This window comes from Colletotrichum navitas (genome assembly GCF_030913465.1).
Source record: "Colletotrichum navitas strain CBS 125086 chromosome Unknown LY79scaffold_55, whole genome shotgun sequence".
In the NCBI taxonomy this organism is placed as follows: Eukaryota; Fungi; Ascomycota; class Sordariomycetes; order Glomerellales; family Glomerellaceae; genus Colletotrichum; species Colletotrichum navitas.
In genome coordinates this window covers 121,408-146,728 of record NW_026850601.1, presented here as the reverse complement: position 1 = coordinate 146,728, position 25,321 = coordinate 121,408, and the positions used below count along the sequence as shown (strand labels likewise).

At 55.4% G+C, this 25,321-nt stretch overlaps 9 protein-coding genes across 9 annotated transcripts; 4 read left to right on the top strand and 5 right to left on the bottom strand.

Annotated features, from left to right (window-relative positions):
* Nucleotides 1-635: 635 nt before the first annotated feature.
* On the bottom strand, nucleotides 636-2,891 carry LY79DRAFT_671830 (uncharacterized protein; the record flags this gene model as incomplete). Its single annotated transcript, XM_060563973.1, has 1 exon — nucleotides 636-2,891. The coding sequence occupies one exon, from the start codon at nucleotides 2,889-2,891 to the stop codon at nucleotides 636-638; it is 2,256 nt and encodes a 751-aa protein (XP_060411463.1).
* Nucleotides 2,892-3,993: 1,102 nt separating this feature from the next.
* Nucleotides 3,994-5,466, bottom strand: LY79DRAFT_520805 (initiation factor 2 subunit family protein; the record flags this gene model as incomplete). The annotated part of the gene is made up of 3 exons (XM_060555282.1): nucleotides 3,994-4,093; nucleotides 4,149-5,315; nucleotides 5,372-5,466. 3 exons carry the CDS (start codon nucleotides 5,464-5,466, stop codon nucleotides 3,994-3,996), a joined length of 1,362 nt encoding a protein of 453 aa, XP_060411462.1.
* Nucleotides 5,467-8,502: 3,036 nt separating this feature from the next.
* LY79DRAFT_592219 (dullard-like phosphatase domain-containing protein) lies at nucleotides 8,503-10,136 on the top strand (the record flags this gene model as incomplete). Its single annotated transcript, XM_060561391.1, has 3 exons — nucleotides 8,503-9,633; nucleotides 9,691-9,919; nucleotides 9,985-10,136. The coding sequence occupies 3 exons, from the start codon at nucleotides 8,503-8,505 to the stop codon at nucleotides 10,134-10,136; spliced, it is 1,512 nt and encodes a 503-aa protein (XP_060411461.1).
* Nucleotides 10,137-11,631: 1,495 nt separating this feature from the next.
* LY79DRAFT_671827 (uncharacterized protein) lies at nucleotides 11,632-12,405 on the top strand (the record flags this gene model as incomplete). The annotated part of the gene is made up of 4 exons (XM_060563972.1): nucleotides 11,632-11,644; nucleotides 11,841-11,909; nucleotides 11,979-12,214; nucleotides 12,271-12,405. 4 exons carry the CDS (start codon nucleotides 11,632-11,634, stop codon nucleotides 12,403-12,405), a joined length of 453 nt encoding a protein of 150 aa, XP_060411460.1.
* Nucleotides 12,406-13,431: 1,026 nt separating this feature from the next.
* On the bottom strand, nucleotides 13,432-14,267 carry LY79DRAFT_671826 (50S ribosomal protein L30e-like protein; the record flags this gene model as incomplete). The annotated part of the gene is made up of 2 exons (XM_060563971.1): nucleotides 13,432-13,841; nucleotides 13,970-14,267. 2 exons carry the CDS (start codon nucleotides 14,265-14,267, stop codon nucleotides 13,432-13,434), a joined length of 708 nt encoding a protein of 235 aa, XP_060411459.1.
* A 417-nt stretch (nucleotides 14,268-14,684) lies between these two features.
* On the bottom strand, nucleotides 14,685-15,836 carry LY79DRAFT_561601 (UcrQ family protein). The gene is made up of 4 exons (XM_060558418.1): nucleotides 15,695-15,836; nucleotides 15,516-15,541; nucleotides 15,160-15,337; nucleotides 14,685-15,088 (listed from the first exon to the last, which is right to left on the bottom strand). Exons 1-4 carry the CDS (start codon nucleotides 15,751-15,753, stop codon nucleotides 15,034-15,036), a joined length of 318 nt encoding a protein of 105 aa, XP_060411458.1. The 5' UTR covers nucleotides 15,754-15,836; the 3' UTR covers nucleotides 14,685-15,033.
* A 322-nt stretch (nucleotides 15,837-16,158) lies between these two features.
* LY79DRAFT_581843 (SPFH domain/Band 7 family protein) lies at nucleotides 16,159-17,048 on the top strand (the record flags this gene model as incomplete). Its single annotated transcript, XM_060560212.1, has 2 exons — nucleotides 16,159-16,479; nucleotides 16,539-17,048. The coding sequence occupies 2 exons, from the start codon at nucleotides 16,159-16,161 to the stop codon at nucleotides 17,046-17,048; spliced, it is 831 nt and encodes a 276-aa protein (XP_060411457.1).
* A 1,507-nt stretch (nucleotides 17,049-18,555) lies between these two features.
* LY79DRAFT_520888 (exonuclease) lies at nucleotides 18,556-20,709 on the bottom strand (the record flags this gene model as incomplete). The annotated part of the gene is made up of 2 exons (XM_060555288.1): nucleotides 18,556-20,079; nucleotides 20,227-20,709. The coding sequence occupies 2 exons, from the start codon at nucleotides 20,707-20,709 to the stop codon at nucleotides 18,556-18,558; spliced, it is 2,007 nt and encodes a 668-aa protein (XP_060411456.1).
* Nucleotides 20,710-23,352: 2,643 nt separating this feature from the next.
* Nucleotides 23,353-25,263, top strand: LY79DRAFT_306067 (putative serine esterase-domain-containing protein). Its single transcript, XM_060552309.1, has 3 exons — nucleotides 23,353-23,641; nucleotides 23,796-24,095; nucleotides 24,150-25,263. The coding sequence occupies exons 1-3, from the start codon at nucleotides 23,585-23,587 to the stop codon at nucleotides 25,113-25,115; spliced, it is 1,323 nt and encodes a 440-aa protein (XP_060411455.1). The 5' UTR covers nucleotides 23,353-23,584; the 3' UTR covers nucleotides 25,116-25,263.
* Nucleotides 25,264-25,321: the final 58 nt, after the last annotated feature.

Sequence of the window (25,321 nt, the reverse complement as noted above, 5' to 3'; positions counted from 1 at the left end):
TCACTCAAGCCTCTGGAGATTATCTGGGTTCCTAAGGGAATCATTACGAAGAGCATAGACGAGACGCACAGCTCCGTCGGCAGATGGTCGGCATGTCTCTACGAATCATAGGGGGAGTCCAAAAAGCCTCAAAAGAGAACTACGATGGGACGCAATGCATCATAGCACGGTAACCAAAAAGGAACAAAATAGACGAGGCAATGGTGTATGGTGTTGTTATTGAACGCATGCAAAATCTCCCCCGAGTGTTTTCTACACGACACACTTTACGCGGTATGCCTTGTCCAGGCCCTTGTTGTATGTGTCTTGTTTTTTTTTCTCTTTTCTTCATTTGTGTGCTGTTTTACCCAACGCCAGACTTGCCATCCTCCGTCACCAGCTTCCGTATCAACTCGCCATTCGCCCTCGACCCCATGCCCTTCCACATTCCCTGACGGCTCATCAGCGCCCTCCGGCATCCTCTGCGTTTCGCCGTCTCAGCTAATGTTACCTTATCCGTGCTGCCCGCCCCCTTGCACACGACTGATACCACAACTCCCGTTCCTCTTAGCCTACATCTCGCTTCTCACCTTGTCCGCCTTGCTCCATTCTCCCTGGGATGCCTTCCCTGTCCCCTTCACAGCCATGAGGAGTGCCTAGGATGGCGGTGGCACCGGCGGCATAGCCGTATCCGGGCCCCGCTTACCGCTACCACCGGTGGGCCATGCACCATGCGGATGGGGAGGCCCAGCGTTAGGCGGAAACGGGTGGTCGTTTCCGGCACCTCGCCCACGGCCCCAGCCCCTGCCGAATGCTGCGGCCCAAGCCCCTCTGCCTACCGAAAACCCGCCCGGTGGCGCGGGCCCTCTACCAGGGCCTGCGCCCCACTGGAAGTTGTTAGGGTCGTTCGGCGAGAGTATGGGGACGGCCGGTATGGGCTGGGCATGCATCACGGGCGGTGGCGGGACGTGGATAGCATGTGGGGGCGGCGGCGGCGGCGGCGCGGGCTTCGGCTTCGGGCCGTGATGATGGTGGTGGTGGTGGTGGTGTTGGTGGTTGCCCCTCGCCGCCCCGTCTCCCTCGCCGCTGGCGCCCCGCCTCGTCTCCTTCTGATCCCTCCTGCCATCCCTCCTCTGCTCTCTGCGCTCCCTTCTTTGCTCCCTACGCTCCTTCTTCTCCTCTCTCCGCCTTGCGCGGCGCTCCCGCCGCTTATCCTTGCGGGCCGCGCGTTGCTGGCGCTTGAGTTTGCGCCACTCCTGAGTCAGGCCCTTGAGCTCCGCCTTGAGGGCCTTGTCGTCGGCTCCCTCCGGCGTATCGGCGACAGATGGGTCATCCTGCTTCAGTTTCTCCGGTGCGCCGCTTGCGGACTGCGCGGAGTGGATCTCGTCACACAGCTGCGCGACATCGGTCTTTGTGACGGGCTCGTCCGGGTGTGCGAGCCACGACGCCACGCGCTGTTTGTAGACGGGCAGCTGAGCGGGACAGAGGTCCTCATAATCAGGCAGGGAGCCGACGGAAGATGTGGACGACGTGGAGGAAACGGAGGAGGCGGAGGAGGATGCCGAGATGGAGCGTTGGTCGGAGGGGTACCGGCCATGTGGGCGACCACGAACCCCGCTTCCGCTGCCGAGGCGGGCGTGAGCGTGGTTGTGCGGGTGAGGCCGCGGAGGGAACGGGCCAGGGCCAGGGCCAGGTCTGGGCCCGAACATGGGCACAGGCGAGGGAGCTGATGGTGCATGTGGAGGTGGGGGAGCCCAGTTCACATTCGGACCGACGAAGTGAGGCTGCGCGCGGGGTATCGTGTTGCTCCCGAACCTTATACCGTTCTCATCCGCAATCAAGTTCCCCAACCTAATGCCGTTGCTGTCTGCAACAATGCGGTCCCCAATCGAGATCCCGTCCGTCGTCACCGTGATGCCGCCAAAGCTCCAACCACCCCGGGCCTCGCTCGGACCCGGGCCAGGCTGCATTTCGGGACCTATGCCCGCGTGAGGTCCCGGGGGCGGCATGGGCGTCGCACCGCCGCTCCAACTGCCGCTCGGCATGGCCGAGTTGTCGATGCTCCCGTCGAGCGAGCGGTCCCAGGCTCCGGGCAGACGGAGCTCCTCGACCTCGGGGGTGAGCATGACAGCCAAGCCCCTCGGGCGGAAGAAGCCTTCGTTCCACTGGGCGACCACGGCTTCCACGTCCTCCCTCCTCGGTCCTGACGCAGCGACCGCTGCGCCGGGGTCGGTATCTGGGTCGGGACGGATTCGGTCCAACTGAGCGGAGGCGTGGCTGCTGCTGATGCTCCGCGGGCCGCCGGGGCTGTTGTCACCACTTCCGCCATGCGACGCGGCAGCGGCGACGGCCTCTTCCTCGGCCTGCAGCTTGCGATTGATAACAGCCTCATTCCGCGCGACGGCGTGGTGCGGGATCAGGCAGTTGGTAAAGGTCGCCCAGTCCTGCTGCGTGACGTCGCGGGCGGCCCAGGTGGGGGGGCAGGGCACGTCGTCCGGCGTCGAGGACTGGGTCACGGTGAGTAGGTGGACGAGCTGCTGGTCCCAGGGGGAGAAGGCGGGCGCAGGTCTGGACTCGAAGTAGGCGGCGGCGAAGACCGATTGCGCCGACACGGCGGACGGGGCGGCGGCGGCGGCGTGCGCGTGGTTGGCCAGGTTCGGGTTTGAGTTGTGGTGGTGAGGAGCAGCCGTGCTGCCTGTACGGGGTGTCAGGGGCGGGGTGTAGATGACATCGCTCCGGGACGATGCGTGCGAAGAGACGTGCGAGGCAGCGTCGTCGCCATGGTGGGACTGTACGAGTGGCGAGTTCAGGGACGGATTCGAGTGCCGCCCAGAGACCGAGTAGATGTCCGTCTCGGAGTATGGCGGAGGCGGGACGTCGTCCATGTCGGCCTCGGTCTCCCGCATGGCCATGCGCTTATGATGTTGGTGCAAAATAGGGGAGGCGTGAAGCCCGGAGAGCTGCGGAGCCCTCTGTGTTCACAAATGGGGTCTGAGCCTTCGGCACGATCTGTATTGTTCAAGGCCCTTGCAGTTTCGAGATGTTTAGTAGATGCTCAGGAGAAGATGGATGGATCGAAGGGGGGACAAAGGCTAAGGTTAAGGACACACGCCAGACTTATGAATAGCACAGCGGCGCATGGCGACGGATGGGCGTGGTGTGGGATCGATCGTACGGTATTTGGACTGGGCTGGAGTGGGCTAAACTCCGTTGACTCAAATCATATCCCCCCTTCCGTCTACTTTCCATAACTCCTCATGTCCCATCCATGCTTGCCCACACCCTTGAACCTGCCTTCTATCCTTTATTAGTCGTTCGCCCCGTTCACGTAGCCTTACGACGTTCTTCGAGTCCTACTGTCGAACCATGGCTCATCACTTAACCTAGGGGGACCCCGCCTTCCAAGAGTCTAAACGCTGCTGCCGAGCCCACGCCACCAGGCAGGTAAAAATAAGCATCGAGTATGGTGAGGGGGGTAACCGTGCGGACTGCACGGGGCCTTTTGTGATGGGAACACGTTGTTCTTGCAAATCAACTCTATCCCACAGAGTCACCATCCAACCCACCCTGGTCGATTCATTGTGCGCAGTCATACCCTCGGAAGGCTCGCTGCAGCTTTGCTGACGCGGCCCGCCTGTAGGCAACAGTACGCCCACCAGCGGCCCTATACACCATCCAGCCACCACGGGCCTCTAGCGGGTCGCGGTCTCCCATGCCATTGGAACGCCAGACCCAAAAACTTATGTACAACCCTAACTGACGTCGTGCCGCCGAACCAACCGGACTGGGCCCTAGAACAGGAAGAGCTCAGGGCCAGACGACGGCGGATTATTGTACCTGGAGAGCCCAGACTATGCATACGCCTGAATATCTTGTCGCCTGTTCATGTCCAATATTTCGCTCTCGCTGCCGGGGCCGCGAGTCACTGCCAGGACCGTAGACACCGCTGTCGTGTCTCAACAAGGTTTAAATGCGCCAAGGCATTTCTTGTGACGTACTTCCGTCGACACCTCCTCATCGGTCAGCCTCAGTGCTCCAAAGGTGGAAATCAACGTCTTCCGGCTTATAGTGGTCCGCGATGATGGTCGACAGGTGGTTGCGAGAGTGCGCGCCGCTATGCACTTGTTAGTTGTGACCCACTACCATACACATGCGCCTGTCAAACTTACAGGTTCGTGATGTAAGTGTCGAGCAGTTCGGGAGGCACAAACTCGCTAACAGCACTCCGAACGTCGACACCGTTGACCATGGCCCCGTCTGCAAAGTCCACGTGGCCCATGGAGCTGCCCCATTCGACAAGACTCTCTTCGTCAAAGTAGCTCTCTGGGCAGAGCTTGTAAACACCACTGAGAATGATGACTGGGTTGCCCTGCTCCTTGGCTGCGCGTGCAATAACTCCGGCTCCCGCGTCTGTCAGGATGCCGCCGTTAGCCAGTACAGCCCTTGCGCTCAAGATGACCTTGTTGATACGTGGCATATAGGCCATCAGGCCGCCATTCAAGATACTGATGGCACTGATGCCTGCTGCGCCTAGCTTCTTCCTGAACGACGCATAGGGCGTCTCGCCGGCCGGTCTGCGGGCACTTCCGATGGCAATAAAGACGGTGAACTTCCTTCTTGTCGCGGCGCGCAAGATGAATTTCTGGACTGTGGCCGAGGGCTGGTGCACAAGCACATAGTCGCCGGGGTGAATCTGGACGTCTGCAGCCGCAGCAATCTGGTCGTCGACCTGGCTGATCTCGTCCTTGAGCTCCTCGATACCTTCAATAACCTCTGATCTCAAAGCGTGTGTTCTTGTCGACTGTCCACGGAGGGGAGTTGATGCACCCGAGTCCTTGCCAAAGGGCGAGCCCGCCATGATGCCGCTAGCGTCCATCGGGGGAGAGGCCTCGAGAAGAGAGAACAGGGACTTTGAAATATGGAAAGAGCTTGCGGAGGTGAGGGCGCCAGGGCGAACTGGTCTCGGGCCGCTTGATATGTAGTCTGCGCCAGCATCCTGTTTGGTGTAGGTGGAGGGAGGCCATTGATGCTCCAGCTTAGAGGGGTCTGGCACTGCTGTTGTCGGTGTCAGCCCTGCCTCTGTGGCAGTCTCGCTGATGTCCTCGTTTCGGTCTTCCGCGGCCTCATCCCGGATCAGGCCCAACACGCGTCTAACGATGTTGCCAACCACCAATTCCTTGGGCTGAGCAGCGATGAGACGCAGGCCGATCTGCTGAACTTTTTCCAACAGGGTGTCGGCGTCGGTCCATTTTGCCTTGGCGACAACCTGAAGGAGAATGTGTGCGGTCGCGACGGCGCAGAGCTCAGAGCCCTGGATCTGTCTTCTCTTCAAGAGGCTGCAACATTAATCTGTTAGCTGATTGTTATGTGATGTTGCCGGGGGAGCCCATACGAGATCAGACTGTCGATTGACGCTTCCAAGGGCTTACCCTTGAGGGTCTTCAGATACCGCTCGAGATCCCCCGCGCTGGGCTTCAGGGTCGCCATTTTCGGTCCCAGACTGATAGGGGGGTTGCGATCGCGGGGCCGTCGCAAGTTATTTCGGGAGATAGTCTGTAGGTCACTAGAGTCGCAAGTGATGTTTTGGAATCAATGCGGTGGCCGTCGTTTGCTGCAGCAGGTGAACGCGCAATGCAATGGCAATTCTCGTAGCTTGGTAAGGTCCAGATGGTGAATTGGAAATTGCGCACAAACGGTTGTGACTCAACAACGAAGCTCGTGGAGGGACAGTCAACCACCCCTGTCACGCTAAAAAATTCGAGGGGCATTGGATGACCGCCGGCTCCGCAGACAGCTGGTGGCAGGGGGCGGCTTCCCTGGGGTTCGTGCGAAGCTCGGACCGAAGAAAGCCGTACACAGGGCAAGGTGCCCAATGACACCTCACCACCGAACAAATACCCCTCCATCGCTGCAAAATGACGTTGGTGACTGAACCGCCGCTGTAAGTGATGCGTTAGGGCGCCCGAGCTGCCCGTCATCTTGACGAGCCAGGCGTAGACTATTCCCAAGAGAGAGCTATTTACTGGAAAGGGAGAAGAATGGCAGCATATGGATGTTGCTTGAGAGCCAATTCGCCCTGATCGTTCACTCGACGCTTACCTTTGGCGATATGCTCGCGTGGAATTTGATTCCATCTCCGTCGCACTGTTTGAGCCAAGCGCCCCTTGCTAAGACTGGGCGCGGACGCATCTCTATCGACGAACGTACGTGCGCGCGAGTGTCTAATTGGTTCCGAACTTGCTGGTCAGCAGACGGCAATCGCCGGGAATCGCTATTCGATCTCTTGTAAGGCAAAAGTTGGAAGACCAATGCGTTGCATGAACGCACCTCACTTTGCAGTTTGAGCCGCAACCTCGTTTGGCATCGCATGGAAGGCTACTGGAACATCACTTGACAGGCTTCGTGCAACTATTGGTTAGCATTACGGCCTGTTTAGACAGTCTACAACAGCTGTTCAAGAATACAAGGCAACAACTAGAAATTCCAGCATAGGCCAATGCAGCGCAACTTAGCCAAGAGCCAGTTATGTTTGACGGAATTGGAGCTGTCCTCACGCGCATTAAAGGTAGCGAAGCCCAAACTATTGAAACGGCGTACCTATGGCCACGCTACTATTCTGCCTAAGTGTCCTATACGGCTCTCCTTCCTTTGTCGCATCGATCTAACCAAAGAACGAAGAACGGAATCAACAGGGTGTCACCCATTCCTTTGGCAGTTTTGTCACTCTCGCACTGGGTAGAATTCGGAAGAAGGAGGGGACGGTTGTCAAAGTCGAAGACTGGGTGGACTATCAATCAACTAAGGACGAGTGGCTGGGCAGCAATAAAACACGGATACGAATGGATATATGGGCCGGAGTCGCGACACTCAAAAGGCCCGTAATCCCGCAGACATTCGAGGAGCACTGCAGCTGCTACGAACTGGTCCCCCCAGTTCGAGCCCTGTCTGCCCCAGCTCCGTTCAATCAAAAAGCCTCAACAACAAAGGTAAAAGTGGAGTTGCTCTCTTTCACATGAAAAACGCACATGTCAACCAGGGTCAACTCGGGAATCGACTGATGGACGCATTCAATCACATCTGAGGCCATGGTCAAAGTCGATGAAAACTTCTTTCAGCCTCCCGATTAGAGGGAATTAGCTCTAAGGGGGGGATAAACCGTAGCTACCTGGGTACCTACCTAGGTATATAGTAGACTTAGGTGCCTTTATCAAGGTACTTAGAGACCTTCAGGTTGTGTTGTGTTGGGGAAGATAGGTAGGTAGGTAGGTAGTAGGTACCTCGGAATGTGGGCTGAGGTGCATCAATTACGGAGTCTCTTGGCAGCAGCTGATTACCCCCCCCCCCCCCCCCCCCCCCCCAAAAAAAAAAGTGCGCTGTATGACTGACTGGCAGGTGGGAAGAGAAGGCGCAACGTGACAGAAGAAAATAAGAAGCAGCGCCCCAAAATGGTACTGGACAGCTCGAGATTCGACACGTGAACCTATCTTTATTCCACAGTCCACCATCCCCCACAAGGGTCAGCAGGCAGTGTAACCCCAGTATCCGGCCTGCTGCTACCCTCGCATCGCTGGACTGGACGGTACTGTACACCACCCCCTCAGCACGGCCTGCGCTGGACCAATACCGACCGTCGCTACGTAGCTGCACCAGCATCGAACCGTCCCAAGTAGGTACAACCACGGTCTAACCCTGCCAAACCCAGCAGCAGACTTGCAGACTGTTGAGCTATTACTTGTTGCTGTTTACCCCCCATTCGCTTCCGCTTCCCTTCCGTGGCTTCCACTCGCACGTCGTGCGAAACAAATCGGACCCTCTTAGACTCTCTAGTGTGGGCTCTATAGACGCTTGAGTGGCACCTCCAATCAGCAAGCAGCTACCCTGTCCAACTCAACCGTTGTCTGTGGACGCTACCGCATCTCGGCCGCCTCGATACCTCCAACTCCCGAGAGCCCGACGGACACTTTTACGCTCGACACCTCTTCTCTCTACACACACGGCCCAGTCGCCAGGCTTGCGTTGACGACGACCACATATCGCTTCCAGCATTCGTTAGCACCGACTGACGAACCCTTTTCGCTAGCGCTGCCCCCTTGTGCCGAATTTTTTGAAGTCTCGTTGATCGTTCATGGCGAACTGAGAGTTGCCATTCCTTGGACTTGGATTTGGGGCAAGATCCATTCCGCCAACCCACGATTTGAACTCTTCTCGGCCGTCGCAGACTCGATTCCCGACCTGTCGCAAATCCGCCCTCGAACAGAATCTCTGCGACGAACTAACATACGACTGGCACCCATACACTCGTTCCCTTGGATTGCTGCGTCCGTCTACTTTCTACACGACGCCCCTTTTCTCCTGGCGCGACTACTCGCCCATCGCATCCTCCATCGCGCGGAACGTCTGGAACATTCCTGTCCACCGATACCACCCCTTACTACAGATCCCCAATCTCTCCCAACTTTTTGTTCTTGATCAGCTACCCGTCGTCGAGCCTTCATGCCTCATGGATTGTACATGCTTTCAAAGATGAACTCCTTGAACATCATCACCTCTCGCGTCTCTCCGCCGCCGAGCCCGGTTGCTTCGCGATCCAACTCAATCAGCTCCCTTGGCTTAGCCGTGCAATCCGACAATCAGCGCGGTGGCGAAAACGCAGAGAAAAACGACGACGATCAAGATGCCGAGACGTTTCCGCTCGAGAAATCCGCCTTTGAGCAGCGCAACAATGCTCATGGAATGGATCTCGCCACCGAAGCAACACCGCTCATAGGGGAATCGAAAGCTTCAGGCTTGAGGTCGACTACTTGGCACTCTCTGCCTCGGTGCATTGCTGCAGGCTTCATCAATTCGCTTCGTTGGGTCTTGTCCACTTTGGCCGCTCCGGGGGTGTACCTGATCGCATGCCTGTACGACGAGGCAGGCAACTTTTCGCCCCTCCTCCCACTCAGAAGACTGTTCGGATTCCACGGAGGAAACAAGAAGCTTCCGACGGACTACCCTGACACCATGAACGAAAAGTCGGGTCGCCAGGGGAGCACCGGATATGGAGGTGTTGCTTACTCAAGACCGATGGGTTCTTCAGGGTCTTCTTCTTCAGGCATATCTTCCGAATCAGAATCGGACGCAGACCGTCATGGCCGGGACACTTCTAGTCGGCATTCCCGTTCAGCATCTGCTTCCGAAGAGATTGCGCCTGCCCGAAGATCTATACGCATAAAACTACACAACGATGATGCTCTGCCTCAGCGTAAGCACAGGAAGACGCAGTCTGCCGCAGCACGCTCTAAGGGCAACAGCGAATCCGGTACATCCGACATATCTGCCCAGCTCAAGTCGCCGACATCTCCCGCAGGCGCGCTGACTAGGTACCCCAAGACGCCCGCTCCGCCTCGGCCCCTGATTCCTCGCCGACAACCCTCTTACCTCAACCTCGAGCCTTCGACCGATCCCAAATACCAGAAGACGCTCATCCTAGACCTTGATGAAACTCTGATTCACAGTATGTCCAAGGGCGGACGCATGAGCACTGGGCACATGGTCGAAGTGAGACTCAACCAGACCTACGTAGGCGCCGGTGGACAGACATCCATCGGGCCGCAGCATCCGATCCTCTATTGGGTCAACAAACGCCCGCACTGCGATGACTTCCTGCGTCGTGTAAGAAGCCGTCGCAAACCGCCCAAGGGTTGCTAGTTTGCTAACGTTTGTGTTCAGGTTTGCAAGTGGTACAATCTAGTTGTCTTTACAGCCTCGGTTCAAGAATACGCGGATCCGGTCATCGACTGGTTGGAAGCAGAGAGGAAATTCTTCTCCGCGCGGTACTATAGACAACACTGCACATTCCGACAAGGAGCCTTTATCAAAGACCTCAGTTCGGTTGAGCCGGACCTGAGCAAGGTTATGATTTTGGACAATAGTCCGTTGAGTTATATGTTTCATCAAGGTATGCGGGATCGGTACGCTCTACCTGAGTGTCGAGAATGCGGTCTAACACGAGTCCTGCTACAGACAATGCGATTCCTATCCAAGGCTGGATCAATGATCCGACGGACAACGACCTCCTACACCTAGTGCCACTACTCGAAGGTTTGCAGTATGTTTCGGACGTGAGGGCGCTGCTTGCACTGCGTGGAGGCGAGGACGGTCAGCATATGGCATAGAATTTGGAGTCTTTAGAAGGATTGCTTGGTGTACTGGTATGGAAATAGCGAGGCGAACTCAGCGGCTTCAACTAGTCGTGTAGGCCTGTATTATTATGTTGATAAAGCGATGGGAAGAGGAGTTCTTGTGCGGCACGCCGTAATGTCGACACGGTTCTGTGAAGCTTCAGAAATACATGCCAGGTCACCAACCTTTTATCGGTCGCCGAGGTCTAGCCGGAGTTCTTGTATGAAAAGACATGTTTTGTTCTCAATGCCTGTAAATATTCTTTCTGGTCGGTGTTGACATTGATCGTTCGTCATCCCGGTTCTGTCACCCTTTCCCTTTGCCTTGAATTTTTTCCTTACTTGTCTGGCCGGTCTTTTTCCAAGTCGAGTTCGACTGGGCAAGTTTGGCGACTGGCTCACTCACCTACCGCACAGGAATGATACAATGTGCACATAAGGCACGACACAGCTACCCTGGTTGAGGCGTCTCCATACCAGGGTGAAGCACATATACGATGTACAAAGCGGTTGCTCTTAAGGTCGCACAGGTACACAACAATAATATAACACAGTCGAAAATACACAGTACAAGTATCATGCCAAATCGGGGAAAGGAGACGGATCTATTTACATTGGCCAGGAGGGCATAACATAAGGTTCCATCTGGGCCATTTCGGTCATATTGCTCCATATTTTAATAAGCTCTCCAGTATGGGGTTTCCCAGCGCGGGCGCCATGCACAGAGGTCTGCAATTGTCAGAACGTGGGATAATTACTACGGGCTAGAAACGCATCGGTAATTTTGGCCGGGGGTATACGGCTAGGAAGAAAAGGTCTTTGACGGTCTCGCCCAATTGTCGGAGCATGGGTGGGTCTAGGTGGATTCGGCGGGGGTGAAGGTCATGACATCACGGCACAGGTGACGACACCACGACAACATCGACAGCTTTCGAGAGAAAGCGCGAAAGCTTGGGACACCCAAACACGCAGCAGGAGACAAGCGGCAGTAGAAGCTGCACTACCACGCAATCCGGAGCAAGGAGGAAGAGCACGCTGTGACATGTCTCTCGGTACCATCCAACCACCCCCTGTCCAGCTGTCTCTTATGTACGTAGCTCATACGCCTTTTGCCTGGGGAAAAAGGGAAAGGCAAAGTAGCAGAGGACAGGCGCCCAGCCCAGCCCAGCCCAGGAAACGACCGATGATGGAATGAGACTCCGATCCGGCTGGCTGTGCCTCCTTTCCAATCACCCCACCCAGCAGCTCCAGGTGCGAGTTAGATCCTGTTTCGCCTAGAGACGAACACTTGCCTTGCTCCGGCTACCAAAGCAAGTCTTGCATGCAGAGGCTGAGGTCACAAGTAGCTCATACCCGCCCACCTGGCACCTCCTAGCACATAAAAGCCAGCCCTCCCGCCCTTCTTCTCCCGGGCTTCTGTTTACATCACTCTCACAGTCCAATTGATTATTGACTTCTTCACACCACAAGATACCCAATATTAGCAAACATGTCTCTGCACTGTAAGTTGAAGCCCCTTGTCCAAGATAGTGAGCTTCGGATTTGGTTCGAACAGCTCCAACTCTCCTGCCCACACCCATAGCTACCTGAGAGAAAGAGACAATATGCCTTTGTTGGACTCGAGATCATAAGCTCGAATTTACATCGAGACGTCGTTAAAAGAAACGTAAATAGCCTGCTGACCACTCCTCTGAACAGACCTCCCCCCCGTCAAGCCTTCGGCTATTGCCCTCGGCACCATCTTCAACCATACGGCTGAGCTCGCCGGTATGCGAATCCATTTGACACCCCGAAGTCGCACCTCGAACCGCATCAGCTAATCCAGGCCCCCATCAGTCTTGACCCCCATTTTCGGCGCGACTTACCAGCGTGCCAAGGCCGCAAACACCAAGGAGGAGTTTGCTCGCTCCAAGGAGGCTCAGGGCGCCGCTGTCGCTTGGGGTACCTCCCTCGTCGGATCTGCCCTCCAGTCATACGGAGTCGGTGCCCTCATCAACGCCACTGGCACTCTCTCCTATAAGGGCGCTGCCTACCTCGGATCCCTGATCTTCTTCGCTACCTCTGCTCCCGGTGTATGTCAATCATTTTGCCCTGTGTCACTTACGAATTTGTGGCTAATAAAACGCAGTACATCTCCCAGGTCTTCGTTGAGAAGCGCCCTGTTGACACCGTCGGTGTCAGCGTCCTGGCCAAGGTGATCGAGACTGTCGGCTTGTCGGTCTTCCTCACCTGGTGGGGAACTCGCACCAACCCCTTCGACTAAAGGGTTCAATGTTTTCCAAACTCCATTGAGCGTTCCGCGAATGGTTTCGCTTATGTGCTATTATCGTTGGGTCGCATGGGATGAGGTCATGGAGTTAAAGAGAGCCCGTTATTGCGGCTAGGGTCATTGCCATGTACCTATACTTTACGTGCTCAGAGGCATGGCTTTTCTTTTTTAATCGATTCAATCGTCCCAATCGCTTGTTTCAGTCGTGCATGTGACCCCAATTTCTGAAGAGATGCGTTCCTGCAAAGGTATATTGTACTCGCTTAACACCCACATCATGTTGGAACGATGGGGCAATAAGAGATTGATCTTAGTTGCCAGGTCAGCGAGTGCAGTCTCCTACCAAGAGGCTAGGGCAACGGATGATGGGTGGCGATCAGTGCGGTAATGGGGATGACATGAAATACGTGCTGTTATCCAAGTCAGCAAGACAGTAATTGAGAGTTGCTTGCTTTCACACATGAGGCCTGGTCACAGCATCATTCGGACGTGCTCTTGACACCTCGTGTCTGAAGAAGCAAATGCAAGTTCCTCCACACCTCCGCACCCTAAAGGTTCCAACGGAGGTTGTAATGATTGAAAATCATTTATTTTGGTTCGAGCAGAAGTGGCATATGCCAACTCGCTCAATGTAAACAAACACGTGCCCTAGAACGCCGATGATGTCTTTTTTTCCAGCCAGTTTTTCCGTGTGTCCGGCGCCGCATTGGCAAAAAGAAAAAAAAGAAAAGGAAGCGTGCATATTATACAACTCCCCCCCTTCCTGAAAAGCCGTTTTGCCATTCGTGAACCACGTGCTTCCATTTTAATTGGAGCGACGAGTGAACCAGCCTAACATAATTGTGTCTCCGCTGATGTTGTTTGTTTGCGTGCCAAAGGATGTTCTCCTCGTACCTGGTCCCATGAATGTCCTCTCTATGACTCGCAATGCTCCGTATGCAATGCACTTTGGTGGTGTGCAAAAAGACACATACAAAGTATACGATGCTGGTCCATTATCCTTATGCAGCAAACCAGCATCTATGCCCAGAAGGACTGCTTGGCAGTCTCCTTCTGCACAAGCTTGACAAGGGCGGAGTAGACCTCGGAGTAGTCCTCGCCGTCGTCCTCCTCGTCGTCCTTGGCGTCGGACTTCTTCTCGGCCTTCTTGGCGTCGGCGGCGGAGCGCTTCTCCGAGACCATGACGACGGAGGTCGGGCGTTTCGTCTTGGCGGCGGCGCCGAGCTCGGCGCGCGAGGTGACGAAGATGTAGGGGACGTTGTGGTCCTCGCACAGGACGGGCAGGTGGGAGATGACGTCCATGGGGGAGATGTCGCCGGCGATGATGACAACGCCGGGGAAGGCGGTGTTGCCAGGGCCGGCGGCGGGGGATTTGCGGAGCGTCTTGACGACCTCCTTGACACCGCGCTTGAGGGTGTTGTTCTTGGCCGCTGTTTGGGTGCACCGTGTTAGCCTACGCTGTTTTCCCCTTTACGCGCGATGGAGATGCAGGCCGGGGGAGCATGATAGCACCTCTGCAGAGAAATTGGGAAGGGGGGGGGGGGGGGGTGGGACGTACCCTTGCGAATGGACTTCATGACCTTCTTCATGGCCTTCTCGTCGGCCAATGGCACAGCGAAGGGCACGAGGGCGCCGGCGACGGGGAGGCCGTCGGCGGTGGCCTTGGAGGAGATTTCACCGCTGGCGACGGCGGTAGCGGCGACGTCTGCCTGGAGGTGCTCATCTAGAACGCGCTCGAGCTTCTCCTTCTTGTCCTTCTTGTCCTTCTTATCCTTTTTGTCCTTCTTGATCGCGCCGTCGGACACAGAGCGCTTCTTGTCCTTCTTCTCCTTCCTGTCGGGCTTCTCGGCGGCCATTGCAACGGGTTTCTTTACTTTTTTGCGAGTGGGGAAAGAGGTTTCGAAGTGCAAGGCAAGGACTTTCCGACAACGAAGAAGACTCGGGCGGTTTTGGCGGCGGCGGCGTTCTGGTGGTTGAAGCTTCTCGTACGAGGTCGGATTACGGAGGCTCGGTTTTTTTTCCCTTTCTCTTGTCTGCAGAGCCCATGCAACTTTTTTTTCTGAGGGGCCCCACCTTGCAAGCATGTGTGGCACAGTGGTAGAGATACCGCGGAAAACGGTAGATCCGTGCCGGAAGAGCTCGACTTTTGCTCAGCGGATACAAGTTCTCGTTGAGCGATTCACGTGACTTGACTTGACCAATCATGAACCGGACATTGCGCAAATGTCAGCGCATAGTGGTTATGGACTTGTTCGGTCGCCCACTGGATCTAATTAAAAGTCAATGGCAAACTTGCGAGATAAAGCATTTGGTACAGATGCTTTAAGGGCTATGTGTTTGGGTATTGGGAACTAACAAGCCCTTAGCTGCTGCGGCAAAGGCTGATCACATTGGTGACCTTTTCCTGCGGAGTTCAAGAAACAACAGCACGTAATATCTTTCACCGACACACGAGGGTGACTGTTTTATATTTTTGTAGTAAGAGGTCTCATGTGTTAGAATCGTCAAAAATAGGGTTCTGTTCCATATCTCGCCTCTACGTAGATGATATACATGTGTTTTGACACAGGGAATCGTTGTCCGCCTCTAGCACTTATCGTCCACCGTTGTCGAAAGACGCGCTTACTCCTCGTCGCCGAACTCGGCGCGGCCCTGCTTGGAGTTCAGGTAGTGGTTGCTGTGTCGCATGTTAGTATGAGAACCTGTTCCGAATCGTCCTCCCAGTAGCGTTCGGAAGAGGCGACTGACCGGTGAGTGGCCCAGTCCATGATGTACCAGCCGGCAACCAGAGGAGGGAGGAAGTAGAGGACCTGCGCGCTGAAGCGGCGCCAGGTGTTGAAGACGGCGTCGTGAGCAGCGCCCGCGAAGGGGTTCTGGCGGTTGGGGGCAAGGCCGTAGGTGATGATGCCTCTCTGCTTCTCGCCACCTACAAGTCCGTCAGCTCGTTGTTCCGTTTATTGTTACTTCCGATCGTATCGTCTCATCGATGAGCGGTTAATCGATTTCCCTCCTCATTATTATGGTGTTCCATCCAAAGAAATCATGCATCGCTCAACCGCGTCGCCATCGTGCTCCGTCAGCAAAAATATCGCAAGTTAACGTACCAATGTGTCCCCACCAGCCGAGGTAGCTATCGAAATGTCAGTGGAATGCACTCGAAATGGCATTGAACGTAGTGCAAGGCGCGGCGGACAAGCGGAATCATCGCGGTCTCCCGTTCTGAAAAGCCCGCACGCCGTTCCTGTTTACTCACTCAATTGACGTCGGAAGAGGCGTTACTTACTGCTGGTACTTTCCGTGAGGGACACTAGGTCCACCCATAAGAGCTTGCGTAGGTCTCATCGTGACGGCGTGTGATGGACGGTGATGTGTTACCGGGTAGAAAGTCGTTACGCTGGAAAACGGGATGGGTCGAATCGGACGAGGTTCAAATCTTGTCTCCTTCCTGCCGAACCCGAACGCTGAGGCGCACGACCCAAATAGGTTTAGCGCCAGTTATACGTTCGAACCGTCACCACCACCCATCCGACCACCCCGGTCGACGGGCCCAAAATTCCATGACGGAGCTTCCCGTTGCCTTGGGAGAGGAGCTTTCGACAGCTTCATCCGTCCTTACACTGCACGACCAGCCCACCACCAACGTCCAAAAGCTCCAGTCGGATAGCTCGCGATCTCCGGCAATAGCCTGCACAACTCTGCTAATTGTATCTCCCGTCGAACCCCCCCTGTCTCCACGCTTCCGAAACCATGGCTCAAGCTTTGGGATTTGCGTACCGTATGGCTGTCCCTGCGGCCGTTGGTATCGCGGTGCTACAGTCGTCAATCTACGATGTCAAGGGTGGATCCAGAGCCGTTATCTTCGACAGGCTGTCTGGTGTCAAGGAAACTGTCATCAACGAGGGCACGCATTTCCTCGTGCCGTGGTTGCAGAGGAGCATCATCTTCGATGTACGGACGAAGCCCAGAAACATCGCCACGACGACGGGCAGCAAGGATCTCCAGATGGTCAGCCTGACCCTCCGTGTGCTGCATAGGCCTGAAGTCCAGGCTCTCCCTAAGATCTACCAGGTAAGTCTTGCAGTGTTATAAGCTCCTACGCAACCATGAGATCCTGACCACCCCGCTAGAACCTTGGTCAAGACTATGACGAGAGAGTTCTCCCCTCCATCGGCAACGAAGTCCTCAAGTCGATCGTTGCGCAGTTCGACGCCGCAGAGCTCATTACTCAGCGTGAGGCTGTTTCGCAGCGCATCAGCTCCGACCTGAGGAAGCGCGCCGCCGAGTTCAACATTGCCCTCGAGGACGTCTCCATCACGCACATGACCTTCGGCAAGGAGTTTACCAAGGCTGTTGAGCAGAAGCAGATCGCTCAGCAGGATGCCGAGCGTGCGCGCTTCATCGTCGAGAAGGCCGAGCAGGAGCGTCAGGCCAACGTCATCCGCGCCGAGGGCGAGGCCGAGAGTGCCGAGACCATCAGTAAGGCCATCGCCAAGAACGGCGACGGCCTCGTTCAGATTAGAAAGATCGAGGCTAGCAGAGAAATTGCCGCGACTCTTTCAGCGAACCCCAATGTCGCCTACTTGCCCAGCGGCGGCAAAAACGGCAGTCAGATGTTGTTGAACGTCGGACGGCCGTAAAGTGCTACGAGTATGAGGGTAGGTGTAAGGGTCTTCAGTGAGAGACCAAAAGGCGATGCTGTATAATAGACTTTGAAGGCAAGTCACCACTTCAATGTAATCATAGGCCAATGAATTCTGCCTCCTTTCCACGAACCGAGCCTACGGTTCGAACCGTAGTTCGTGATGCATGTGCGTGGTACCCAGTCAGTCGGCGCTGGAACGACCAAACCATAGCACTGGCCACAAGTCATGTTCTTGATATCTCATCACTAGACTCAACCGCGAACTTCCGTATAATCTGGTCAGTTTGAGTGCTTGAGCGAATTAGTGACCACGAGTAACGCATGGCAAAGAGCGCGGTTGACGAATAAGCGGGTTGGTTCGCGCTGATCTAGTAGAGGCGTCGCTCGGATCCCATCTACTCTAGACTTGGTTCGTATAAGTGGTTCCACCTTCGTAGCGATATAACCCGAGAGACTTTTATTTGAACATAAAATCGGTACTGTTGTCTTTATCTACATGATAATCATGCTTACATGCTAGCCAACACAGGAAGAGTGCCCTCCCTGACGTGGTGGGATGGGATGGTGTGCGCAAATGATGCTCTACACAAGACGGAGCTCAGCCGTGTTCTTCATGTTCGAACATTGCCAGGTCATGAAGCTCGATATACACCACCCCCTGCAGCCGCAGCATATCGTCCGTCCATCCTGTGCGCGGTCCGCCTAGCCGCAGGTAAGACGCAGCAAATGAGCCTTTATGGAAGCATGGAAAGTGTCCGCCGGACCAATCATCCCCCGAGTTTCCACTTACTCTCCACCAACGGCCACGGAACCGTTCATGCCACTGACGGACCGTTGGCTTGAAAAGCCAAAGTGTTCTAGCTTGCGGATGATGGCTACTCGGGAGTTTCAAGGGTAGGCTCTACCTGCAATTCACGATATGCGGGGAGAGCCTCCCTCCGCGGTTTACATTCCTTAAGGTAATATTAGCGTGAAGCCCACCATTCGCACACTACCGAAACAACGCATAACACCGAGGCTTCCGTAAGGCGGTCTAGCATGCGCACTGTGACCTTTACATTCGCAAAACTTGGACGATTAGTGGCCAGATGAACTGCCAGGCTCTCTCCTGCCACGTCGAGTGCGTGGAATGCTAATACTAAGGGAGCCGGCATACTGTCGTACGCATCGTAGATATGGTAAATGCTGATGTCTGGGCATGGAAAGGTGACAAGTGCTTGAATTGCGCCAGCAAGTCATGGCCGAGGAACTGCATGCCAACTTGCTATTTATTCGACATTAGCCACAGCCTAAGACTGTAGCGTGGTATCTGGTTGTACACATGCAAAGCTCACCAGGGAACAAAAATATGATCGAAAAGACCCGTTATCATTAAAGAAGTCCCTTTCAAGGGCTAGGTATCATCATGCCGGTTCCACACCTCCGAATGCATCCCAGGACCCCTAGTCCTCCTGAACGCCAAAAATATCCCAAATTCAAGTATGAACAAAGCCAACCCGCCGCTAAAGGGCAGACTCCAGGAACTCCACTGTCAGATGGTCATGGAAGTCGTCCACCTTTCCACCAGGTGGCACGAACTCATTGCCCTTCAGCTTCCAGCCCTTGAGCTTCATGCTCTTCCATTCTTCCGAGAGCTTGAAACGCACAAGATCACCCGCAGCCCTAGCGTCTTCCGCACTGTCGTGACCTTGGACCTTGCCGGCTGTCTCAACCTGGATTTTGCGGTTGAGGAGGTTGTCCATGAGCATCTTCAGACCCTGGCGATACGGGAGGCCATGCTTGTGGGGGAACAAAAGGACGGTGTCAATGACTGTGGGGTGTACTATGCGGACGGCGTTCAGGTCGTTTTCCAGACCGTGGCCGATGAGAGGAGTGTCGGGAGCGATGAGAGAAAATAGGAGGTCGCGTGCCACCTCGGGAGATGATACAATCTTCATCTTCTTCTTGGTCTTCTTGGGACTTGCCATCTTCTTGGCTTGTGCGGGGGTAGGGTCTTCTCGTTCGGCGGACCATGGCTCCGCAGACGCCATGTCTTCAGGCCAAACACCCGAATATCGCGAATTGAGGTCTAGAATCTCGCCGACCGGTTGGACGAGGACGTCCAACAACTCTTCTCCAGTAGGCCAAGCTGTGGCAGTGAGACGGACGAGTTCGAGGCCGTGAACTGTGTAACACATTTCGCAGTCGAAGCACACAGCTCTATCGGAAGGTGCATTAGGGTTGGCAGGCGTCTCAGCGTAGTTGAGGATGGTGGCCAGTCGCTTGGGATCTGAAGCTTTGAAGACATGATGAGGGTTGGTATAGCAGCCGGCAGAGTCTCCAACTGCCTGACCGCAGCATCGGTAGCGCTTCTGCTGCTTGGATCTGTCGCCGAGTTGGCGCTCGGGGAAGTAAGTCTTGCCCCAATGGAAAGTGCAAGTGCCGCCGGAAGCAAGGGCACCGTCTTCTTCTCTTCTGCCAGGGAACATCTGGAAGCGCTTGTCACAGCGATCACACTTCTCCCAGCCCTTGGCGGCCTCGAGACCCTCACGGGCCTTGTTGATGTCGGCCTCAGTAGGAACGGATGAAACGTAGCCATGGGCGGCGAGACCGTCAATGGGGGTGACGAGGTGGCGCACGAGCTGGACCTCTTGCGCAGGCGTCAGCCCAGTCACAATCTTCTTGGGGGACCCAAGCGGCTTCTTGTGAGGGCCTTTCTGGGTCTGCTGGTGGCAGTGGACGACCCTCTCGTCCTTCCACTGCAGCAGTGTCATCTTCTTGTACTGCATGATTTTGTTTTTGATTACGTTTGAGTAGATGGCGCCTTTCTCGATAGCGATAGTCTCCTCTTCGTCAAGGACTCTCCAGATGAGGTCCTGGTCTGTGAGAATGAGTTGCTTCTCTTCGGCGTCTTTGGCGGTCTTCTTGAGTTCGTTGTTGAGGCGAGTATATTCGCCGTGTAGCATCTGCACGAGCTTGTATCGAATATCGAATTTGGCCGGGGATGATTTGAGTAAACGAGGGGTCAGAGCCTCTGGCTTCCTGGGCTTAGGTGGTTGCTCGGTGTTGGATGCGGTGGCTGTTGAAGGAGTGTGGAGAGAAGTGGTGCCTTGCTGGGCTGAAGTTGAGGTTGAATTAGAGGCAGGGGGAGTAGTGAATGAGGTGCTGCTGTTGTGTTTGGGCGGGCGATTCACCGCAGATAAATGAGAGGATCTAGTGGGATCAGGGTGATTTAACGACTTTTTGAGGTCGGACGAAGCAAAGGAAGGTGCGGGTAGGTTGGACTGGGACAGCTTCTTCCCGGCCGGGGAGGAGGAGGAGGATGGGCGATTTATAAGTGGAGGTGAGATGGGCCGGGCGAGAGTTGAAGAAGTGTCATCTGGTCTCGATGTGGTGGTGTCATGTTTTGAGGCGGTTTTGACAGAAGGAGGTGTTCTTGCAGGATTGGGGGGGTCCTTGACGTCTTGAGCAGCCTTCAGACGTTTCCGAGGGCCATCCCGGATTGCATCCGTCGTGGTATCTGTTGGCCTCTTGACCGACGTTCCTGACGTGTTAAGTGCCGGGACCGAAGGAGCCGCCAATTTATCCCTGTCATCTTTATGCTGGAAGAGGCACTGGAATGCGGTGCACCTGTCTCCGGCAGGGCAGGGGATGTGTTTGAGGTCGACAAAGGACATTGTGGCAACGCCTTCCTCACGATGTGAGAGCAGACTAATTTTGGGTCAGCTACGGCAATGACGGCCAGTGCTGCTGCTGCTGCTCCTTCTGTTCCGCAGCGATAGGGAAGGAGAATGAGACGATGACGAAAACGACGACGAAGAACGGCAACGGGATGTGACGGGAGCTGCCTGAGCCTCGTCAGGAAGATGGAACCTCTCTTTCCCTCGTCAGGAAGGACCGTGAGCCTCGGGTCAAACTGCTAAAAGGTTCTGGTCGTACTCTGGTGACCGGTTCGAGAGAAATGGAGGTGGAATGAGAGTGAACGCGCCAATTAAGGCTGCGAAAATCCGGGGGAGTGGTGCGAAGATCTCATAGCCAAAACCGCAGCCGGATCGTCTGTGACGTTGTGCCGTTCCAGTCGGAGAATTGGCAGGCTCCGGGTGAATGGGAGGGGGGCCTCAGTGGCGCGTAGCCGGGTCGATTCTGGCACAAGAATGAAGTGAAATTGGACGTTAAACAAGGCGACGGAAACGAACAGGCCAAAGGCATAAAGACGGGTTGGTTTGGGAGAGTGTCACAGAAGGACGATGTGTCTCGCATGCCGTCGGAATTGAGACGAAGGGAGGCTCCGAGCGTTGGACGGATTAGGTAAGGCTCGGCTGCTTTGGGTGTGGCGCTAGAATAGTTTGGAGCTGTGGTGGGGGGCCATTGCGGAGGACGGCTGCTAGGAGATGAGCAGCCCAGATCTCCGCAGCTCCTGTGCATTACTCAACGGCCTTTATCTGTCCATTCCCTCATGCATCTCAGCATGTAACATGGCGTTGGAAGACGCCAAGGCGTCTCGTGCAAAGGGGAGGATGAACCCGTTTCGACAACTGATAAGTGACAACTGACAGGTGCCAACTGAACGTTGGATCGGAAATGGGCAGGCCGGCATCCTCTCATCCACCATCGTGTGTTGTCTCGACATCGATATCGTCACAATCCTTGGTCCGAGCCATGGCCAATCTTCATCTTCTGCTGCTGGGGCTGAGTACTGGGAAAGAAACTGCGTCCAGCCTCAGCTCTGGCGATACCTCCAATACCCATACCTACCTTGTCGCTATCCCTGACCATGACCATCTGGGATTGTGGCCCTCGTGTCGGGAGGGGGATCAAGGGGCCAGATGCTGCCAAAATCCCTTATCGCGGCAGACCCAAACTTAACTACTTCCACGAACCGTCTCATCTTCTTCATTGTGAACGAGCGGAGCACACAGACGTTTTCGCCAACGCCAGACATGGCCTCCTCGACTACCGGTACTGTGGAAAAAAGAAACCCAAGGCCATGGGTAATGCTTGTCTCATCCGTTGGCCATCGCGTCCACTTTCAGTACTCTTGGCGGTTGTCGACCTTCTTCTAACAACACCAAGACAAAGCCATATTAGAGTGTTTTTTTTTCTTCTTCTTTTCTTCTGTTGAGGTAGTGGCTTGTCATGGCCTCTCTTATCTGATCCTCGCCCGAGAGGGGTGCGAGAAACAGGGCGAAGACTGCCTCCCTCTGCAAGTGACGGGCGTGGAGGCAATTAGCTTGCACCACCTTGTCCACCCCTCGCGTTCCACGAGAAATGCGGGCTCTGGGTCTATCTCGCATATAGGGCGCAGAGGGCCGCGACTCAAGTACTGACAGCGAAGCCATACACTACTAATCATTACTCTCCGTCGATAACGGGTTGCGTTGCCAAAGCCTGAGTGCCGACGGGTGTTAGTGGCACCGAGCCTTTCAGCGAAACCATGGGCAGCCCTGGTCTTGAAGTTGTACTTGCCTATCTCGGTACAAGGGTTGGATAGGATAGAACCCACTGGCGGTGTACAATCGCAGTGGAGGAGACGCCGTTGGTTGTTTATCCAGGAAATCGTTATCAATGAGGGTGATCGGGAATCACAAACTGTTGCGGGGGGTTCTGGGCTTCTGCGCGATTCTATCGTCGTGCGCCATCTATAAAGAAAGCCCTCATTGCCCTCCACTCCCCTCCGAAAGGATTTTTTGTGAATTTTCTGCTTTATTTTCAACTGTTTGGGCCCATCTTGGACCTGCAGGGCGTTGTGTGTAAGACGAATTGCTTACCGCGATACCTGTGTCGAACTCGACGTCAAACTGAATTCCCAACCATCAGCCCTACACTACAGGCAGTAGCAGTATCTGCTAGCAACGCGTAGCGTTTTGCGTGCTCAGGGTCCTCGCCAGGAGACGAATTACTTGGTGCAAGGACTCTCAACCCAAAATCACAAGCCAATCCTGCATCTAGCTCGCCGTCACGAATCAAGACAACGCTCTCCTCACCACTGCAGCCCCCCTCCGCTATCAGCTTATCAGCGAGCTCGCGTGCACACATTCCATTCTGGACCACCTACCTAGGTACCCAGAAGGCCTGGCTGTCCGATTAGCGAGCAGCCTGGTCGGCAGGTGCCTAGTGGACGAGTCCCGCCAAAGCCACGGAGCAAACGGCACCCATAGCGCCCGCAGGCACCGGTAAACACAAACATAAGCACAAACACGCAAACACGGAGGAAAGAGGTCACTTTGGGCCTCAACTCCCCTAAGTCCAGGCACTCGCAGTAGTGGTAGTGTGTGCCTGGTGGCCCGGTGTCAGTGTCATCGAATCTCACGGCGACGAAGGCTGTGCACCAAGGAGGTCCCAACTGAGCGGACTTGAGGTCCCTTCCCCCCCGGTCGGCCTTTGCGCGGACTACCCGTTGAAAGGGACTCTTGTGTGGTCGCCCCGAGGATTTAACTCGGTGCGCGTCCCACACGAGCTCCCCTTCAACGTTCTCCATCGCAACCCTTCTCAACGTTGTTGCCCTTTGCTATTCAATCTGTTCACCGGTCCCTGATTCCATCCGACTCCATCATGGATTACACCGGCGGCACCGCGGAGGCCGATCATCTCTGCGTCTTGGTCCACGGGGTTCGTACACACATCGCATTGTCCTTTTCCTCACCTATCCCAACCCTGTTGTGCCCCTCACCCCTTGAATCTGCACCTGCACCCGAAGCTTTGTTTCTCGCACCGACGTCATGAATGAGACTTGGGCTAACGGAACGCCGCCTCGGCACTGCAGCTTTGGGGTAACCCTAACCACATGGCCCAGATCGCCAAAACGTTGCGAGCCAAGTACCCCGCCGATAAACTTTATCTGTTGCTCGCCAAGCGCAACAGTGGTTCATTTACCTATGATGGCATTGAACGGGGCGGCGAGCGTGTGTGTGCCGAGATCGAGGAGGAGCTGCGCCTGATCGAAGGGAGAGGTGGCAAGATTACCAAGCTGAGTATCGTGGGATACTCTCTCGGTGGACTCGTCTCCCGCTACGCCGTGGGTTTGCTTCATTCCAAGGGCATTCTCGATAATGTGGAGTGCATGGTACGAACCCCCATTTTTGCTTGCATGCGAATCCTGGTCACTGATCCGGCCCAGAACTTCGTCACTTTTGCGACGCCGCACCTGGGAGTTCGCACCCCGCTGCGAGGATGGCACAACCACTTGTGGAATGTGCTGGGCGCCCGTACTCTGTCCATGTCCGGCCGCCAGTTGTTCACCATTGATAACTTCCGCGGCACCGGCCGACCGCTCCTCGCCGTTCTCGCCGACCCCAACTCTATTTTCCTCGCCGGCTTGAAGCGCTTCAAGCGTCACACGCTTTACACCAACATCGTCAATGACAAAAGCGCAGTGCACTACACCACCGGCATTTCCAAGATCGATCCGTATACCAACCTCGACAGAATCAGATGCAACTATGTCAAGGGCTACGAGGATGTTATTCTCGACCCGCACCACCCGGTTGCTCCAAAGCCCAAGGTCGCCGGGCCGACCACTCTCTCATCGGTTGCCGGCGCCGGCTGGAAGTGGATTCAACGCGTGCCCTTTGCCCTCGCCCTTGCCATCTTCGTCCCCATTGGTGTCATCGCATTTCTGTTCAGCTCCGTCGTCCAGACAGTCCGTTCGTCGAAGCGCATCCAGCTGCACGAGAAGGGTCTCGCGGGCGTGGCCATCGATGAGTACCGCGGCCCGTTGTGGATGAAGGAGATTCGCGAGGAAGTGGAACATGTCTATGAGACGCTCAACAGCTCGCAAGACCAAGAGTACCTGGCGAGCGAGACGGATGAGGACCTGGACGATGCCGAGATGGATCGCAGCGCGACGCAGCTACTTGCCCGGGAGAGGCGCATGTCGGTGCCATCGCAGCCCACGCTCGCGCTGGCACCCTACCAGTTCCAGATGATCCAGAATCTCGACTCGGTCGGCTGGCACAAGTATCCTGTGTGGATCCACAAGGACCGCCACAGCCACGCCGCCATCATCGTGCGCTGGGAGAAAAAGTCCTTTTCAGAGGGGCATGTCGTGCTCAAGCACTGGCTGAACGAAGAGTTCATCGTCTAGACGTGGGGGCTTTTTGCACATTGGGAGTTGGAGTTAGCGAAGCGTTGACGTTTGGTACATACCTGCTCCTCTCGGAGAATAACTATTAGATGTACACAGATTTTCGTTATTGTAACATAATTAATCGTTGATCGTTTAAAATTATCTCGTAGGTTGAAGATACTTGGTGTCAATCGTTGTCCGGTCGTCCGCCCCATCGACACTTG

Coding starts and splice junctions, on each gene's coding strand:
- LY79DRAFT_561601 (XM_060558418.1), bottom strand. CDS start 15,753: ATGAGACCTACGCAAGCTCTTATGGGTGGACCTAGTGTCCCTCACGGA. Junction 15,542..15,694: donor CCTCACGGAAAGTACCAGCA/GTAAGTAACGCC, acceptor ACATTTCGATAG/CTACCTCGGCTGGTGGGGAC. Junction 15,338..15,515: donor CGGCTGGTGGGGACACATTG/GTACGTTAACTT, acceptor ACGGACTTGTAG/GTGGCGAGAAGCAGAGAGGC.
- LY79DRAFT_306067 (XM_060552309.1), top strand. CDS start 23,585: ATGGATTACACCGGCGGCACCGCGGAGGCCGATCATCTCTGCGTCTTG. Junction 23,642..23,795: donor TCTGCGTCTTGGTCCACGGG/GTTCGTACACAC, acceptor TCGGCACTGCAG/CTTTGGGGTAACCCTAACCA. Junction 24,096..24,149: donor TCGATAATGTGGAGTGCATG/GTACGAACCCCC, acceptor GATCCGGCCCAG/AACTTCGTCACTTTTGCGAC.